At 47.0% G+C, this 5,000-nt stretch overlaps 1 protein-coding gene across 1 annotated transcript in view; it reads right to left on the bottom strand.

Moving 5' to 3' along the window:
* Window positions 1-100: 100 nt before the first annotated feature.
* Window positions 101-5,000, bottom strand: part of LOC124045420 (uncharacterized protein YMR317W-like) — a 101,842-nt gene continuing 96,942 nt past the window's right edge. The window contains exons 4-5 of the mRNA XM_046364714.1: window positions 270-391; window positions 101-151 (exon numbers count right to left, since the gene is read on the bottom strand). Of these exons, the coding sequence (XP_046220670.1) occupies window positions 101-151; window positions 270-391 (173 nt within the window). The remainder of the gene's footprint in view (window positions 152-269; window positions 392-5,000) is intronic.

A 5,000-nucleotide genomic window follows, 5' to 3' on the forward strand; every position in this document is an offset into this window, starting at 1 on the left:
GTATCTGAGAGATATAAAATACTACATTTCACAATGTATTTGACCCCTTCATTTTGAGCTCTAAACAGTCACCATATACAGTAAAATCCCATAAATGTTTTCAACTGGTGCCGGGGACTATTTGATGAGTCTTGTGAGGCATGTGAGCACCCTAGAGCAAAACAACCAACATGTGTTTATAGAGTTTCACCTTTCCACAGAGGGGTCAAATTAGTCTGTAGCCCATACTGTTTGGACACTACCTACAGAAGTTGGCAGATTGGCCATACCAACTTCAGACGAGTCCCGAGACGCTGGTGGGGGATGTAGAGCCAAACGAGGAACACCACCATGCCCATGAGTGTCACATCTTTCCATAGGGGCATAGTTTGTAGGGAAAACTGTGCGGACGCTACAGACATTTTGTGAGAAGACCAATTTTTGGGATGTCTCATGGTCTGACAAACACCACTCTACCTCTGTCACCTTTTACCACAGATGGGATGTCTCATGGTCTGACAAACACCGCTCTACCTCTGTCACCTTTTACCACAGATGGGATGTCTCATGGTCTGCAAACACCACTCTACCTCTATCACCTTTTACCACAGATGGGATGTCTCATGGTCTGACAAACACCGCTCTACCTCTGTCACCTTTTACCACAGATGGGATGTCTCATGGTCTGCAAACACCACTCTACCTCTGTCACCTTTTACCACAGATGGGATGTCTCATGGTCTGACAAACACCGCTCTACCTCTGTCACCTTTTACCACAGATGGGATGTCTCATGGTCTGACAAACACCGCTCTACCTCTGTCACCTTTTACCACAGATGGGATGTCTCATGGTCTGACAAACACCGCTCTACCTCTGTCACCTTTTTCCACAGATTGGATGTCTCATGGTCTGACAAACACCGCTCTACCTCTGTCACCTTTTACCACAGATTGGATGTCTCATGGTCTGACAAACACCGCTCTACCTCTGTCACTTTTTACCACAGATGCAGAAGTGCGACATAGGCAGATGCGGAGGATTGAGACAAATCAATGTAAAAACAGATACAGTATCTCTTGCTTAAACTGACGGATTGTTATGAGGATTTGTGTATTATGCTAATTAAATTTCCGCAGGGGCGTGAAAATCTAGCATCTCACATCACTTCATGATGACAGATGAGAGTGCTACCGGGCAATAGTAATTTATCTTGAAGGAAGTGGGGACAACAGATTGGGCTAGGAAGAGATTGAATATGTCTAAGAAGATATTGGGCTAGGAAGAGATTGAATAACACTCCAGCCAGCAGGTCTGCACATGCTCTGAGGATGTGGCTATGTATGCCGTCTGGGCCAGCCGCCTTGCGAGGGCTGCCACGCTTAAATGACTTACTCACATCGGAAATGGAGAACAAGAGCTCACAGTCCTCGTGAGTGGCGTTGGCCCGTAATGGCGGCACAATTTATTCCTCGATGTTGGCGAAGAAGGTGTCTAGTTTGTCTGGGAACAAGGAGTCGGTGTTCTTTTTAATCCATGATTGTCTGCTGTGCCTGCCAAATTCGCATTGTGTCTGAGACGTTGAATTGTGACTTCACTTTGTCCCTGTACTGACATTTTGCCTGGTTGATTGCCTTACAGAGGGCATAGCTGGACTGTTTGTACTCGTCCATGTTCCCAGTCACCTTTCCATGGTTAAATGAGGTGGTTCATGCTTTCAGTTTTAAGCGAATGTTTTACCCGGAACATGTCTCAGTCCACTTGATCCAAACAATCTTGATGCATACATTCCTATTGGTTAGACCAATGTTGAACAGTCCTTACCCCTTATACTTCCTGTTAATGTTTCTACCTATACGAAGGGAGTCAGAATGGAGGCGTGATCTGATTTGCCAAAGAGAGGGCGGGGGAGGGCTTTGTAGCCGCGCCAGAAGGGAAGCAGGAATGGCGAAGAAGTCTTGATGAGCAAGTAGCTTAGGTAATGTGTTGATACAATTTTGGTAGAAGTCCAGTGTAGTTCCTTGAGAACTGTTGTGGTGTTGGCTTGAGGGGGAATATACACTGCCATGAAGATGATGAAAGATAATTTTCTCGGGGGGTGATGCGGTCTGCATTTGATAGTGGGGTATTCCAGATCGGGAGAACAAAAGGACTTGAGTTCTTGTACGTTACCACAATCACACCATGAGTAGTTAATCATGAAACATACACCTCTGCCTTTATTTTACCCAGAGAGTTAATTCTTCCTGTCACAACGATGTACGGAGATCCCTACTGGCTGTATGGACGGGGACAATGAACCCTGCTGGCTATATGGACAACGATAATATACATGGAGAGAGCCATGATTCCGTAAAACATAGTACAGTTGAAGTCAGAAGTTTACATACACTTAGATTGGAGTCATTAAAACTTGTTTTTCAACCACTCCACAAATTGTTGATAATTAACAAACTGTAGTTTTGGCAAGTTGGTTAGGACATATACGTTGTGCATGACACAAGTAATTTTTCCAACATATGTTGACAGACAGAAAATTTCACTTATAATTAACTGTATCACAATTCCAGTGGGTCAGAAGTTTAAATACACTAAGTTAACTGTGCCTTTAAACAGCTTGGTAAATTCCAGAAAGTGATGTCATGAAGTATGTGATGTCATAGAAGTTTCTGATAGGCTAATTGACATCATTTGAGTGAATTGGAGGTGTACCTGTGGATGTATTTGAAGGCCTACCTTCAAACACCGTGCCTCTTTGCTTGACATCATGGGAAAATCAAAAGAAATCAGCCAAGACCTCAGAAAAAAAATTGTAGACCTCCACAAGACTGGTTCACCCTTGGGAGCAATTTCCAAATGCCTGAAGGTACCATATTCATTTGTACAAACAATAGAATGCAAGTATAAACACCATGGGACCACGCAGCCGTCAAACTACTCAGGAAGGAGACACGTTCTGTCTCCTAGAGATGAACGTACTTTGGTGCGAAAAGTGCAAATCAATCCCAGAACAACAATAACCTTGTGAAGATGATAGAGGAAACAGGTACAAAAGTATCTATGTCCACAGTAAAATGAGTCCCATATTAACATAACCTGAAAGCCGCTCAGCAAGGAAGAAGCGGCCGCTCCAAAACAGCCATAAAAAAGCCAGACTACGGTTTGCAACTGCACATGGGGACAAAGATTGTACTTTTTGGAGAAATGTCCTCTGAAACAAAAATTGAACTGTTGGGCCATAATGACCATCGTGATGTTTGGAGGATAAAGGTGGAGGCTTGCAAGCCGAAGAACACCATTCCAACCGTGAAACACAGGGGTGGCAGCAACATGTTGTGGGGGTGCTTTTCTGCAGGAGGGACTGGTGCACTTCACAAGTGCATCAGTCAGGTCGCAAATGGGTCTTCCACATGGGCAATGACCCCAAGCATACCTCCTAAGTTGTGGCAAAATTGCTTAAGAAGAACAAAGTCAAGGTATTGGAGTGGCCATCACAAAGCCCTGACCTCAATCCCATAGAACATTTGTGGGCAGAACTAAAAAAGTGTGTGCGAGCAAGGAGGCCTACAAACCTGACTCAGTTACAACAGCTCTATCAGGAAGAATGTGCCAAAATTCATTTACATTTACATTTAAGTCATTTAGCAGACGCTCTTATCCAGAGCGACTTACAAATTGGTGCATTCACCTTATGACATCCAGTGGGACAGTCACTTAACAATAGTGCATCTAAAACTTAGGGGGGGTGGGGTGAGAGGGATTACTTAACCTATCCTAGGTATTCCTTAAAGAGGTGGGGTTTCAGGTGTCTCCGGAAGGTGGTGATTGACTCCGCTGTCCTGGCGTCGTGAGGGAGTTTGTTCCACCATTGGGGGGCCAGGGCAGCGAACAGTTTTGACTGGGCTGAGCGGGAGCACTTCCTCAGTGGTAGGGAGGCGAGCAGGCCAGAGGTGGATGAACGCAGTGCCCTTGTTTGGGTGTAGGGCCTGATCAGAGCCACTGAGGTGCCGTTCCCCTCACAAGGCAAGCACCATGGTCTTGTAGCGGATGCGAGCTTCAACTGGAAGCCAGTGGAAGAACGGAGGAGCGGGGTGACGTGAGAGAACTTGGGAAGGTTGAACACCAGACGGGCTGCGGCGTTCTGGATGAGTTGAAGGGGTTTAATGGCACAGGCAGGGAGCCCAGCCAACAGCGAGTTGCAGTAATCCAGACGGGAGATGACAAGTGCCTGGATTAGGACCTGCGCCGCTTCCTGTGTGAGGCAGGGTCGTACTCTGCGGATGTTGTAGAGCATGAACCTACAGGAACGGGCCAGCCTTGATGTTAGTTGAGAACGACAGGGTGTTGTCCAGGATCACGCCAAGGTTCTTGGCGCTCTGGGAGGAGGACACAGTGGAGTTGTCAACCGTGATGAGATCATGGAACGGGCAGTCCTCCCCGGGAGGAAGAGCAGCTCCGTCTTGCCGAGGTTCAGCTTGAGGTGGTGATCCGTCATCCACACTGATATGTCTGCCAGACATGCAGAGATGCGCGCCACCTGGTCATCAGAAGGGGAAAGGAGAAGATTAATTGTGTACGTCTGCATAGCAATGATAAGAGAGACCATGTGAATGACAGAGCCAAGTGACTTGGTGTATAGCGAGAATAGGAGAGGGCCAAGAACAGAGCCCTGGGGACACCAGTGGTGAGAGCGCGTGGTGAGGAGACAGATTCTCGCCACGCCACCTGGTAGGAGCGACCTGTCAGGTAGGACGCAATCCAAGCATGGGCCGCGCCGGAGATGCCCAACTCGGAGAGGGTGGAGAGGAGGATCTGATGGTTCACAGTATCGAAGGCAGCCGATAGATCTAGAAGGATGAGAGCAGAGGAAGAGAGTTAGCTTTAGCAGTGCGGAGCGCCTCCGTGATACAGAGGAGAGCAGTCTCAGTTGAATGACTAGTCTTGAAACCTGACTGATTTGGATCAAGAAGGTCATTCAGAGAAGATGTCGGGAGAGCTGGCCAAGGACGGCACGTTCAAGA

The sequence above is a fragment of the Oncorhynchus gorbuscha genome, linkage group LG10 (assembly GCF_021184085.1).
Source record: "Oncorhynchus gorbuscha isolate QuinsamMale2020 ecotype Even-year linkage group LG10, OgorEven_v1.0, whole genome shotgun sequence".
Lineage (NCBI taxonomy): Eukaryota > Metazoa > Chordata > Actinopteri > Salmoniformes > Salmonidae > Oncorhynchus > Oncorhynchus gorbuscha.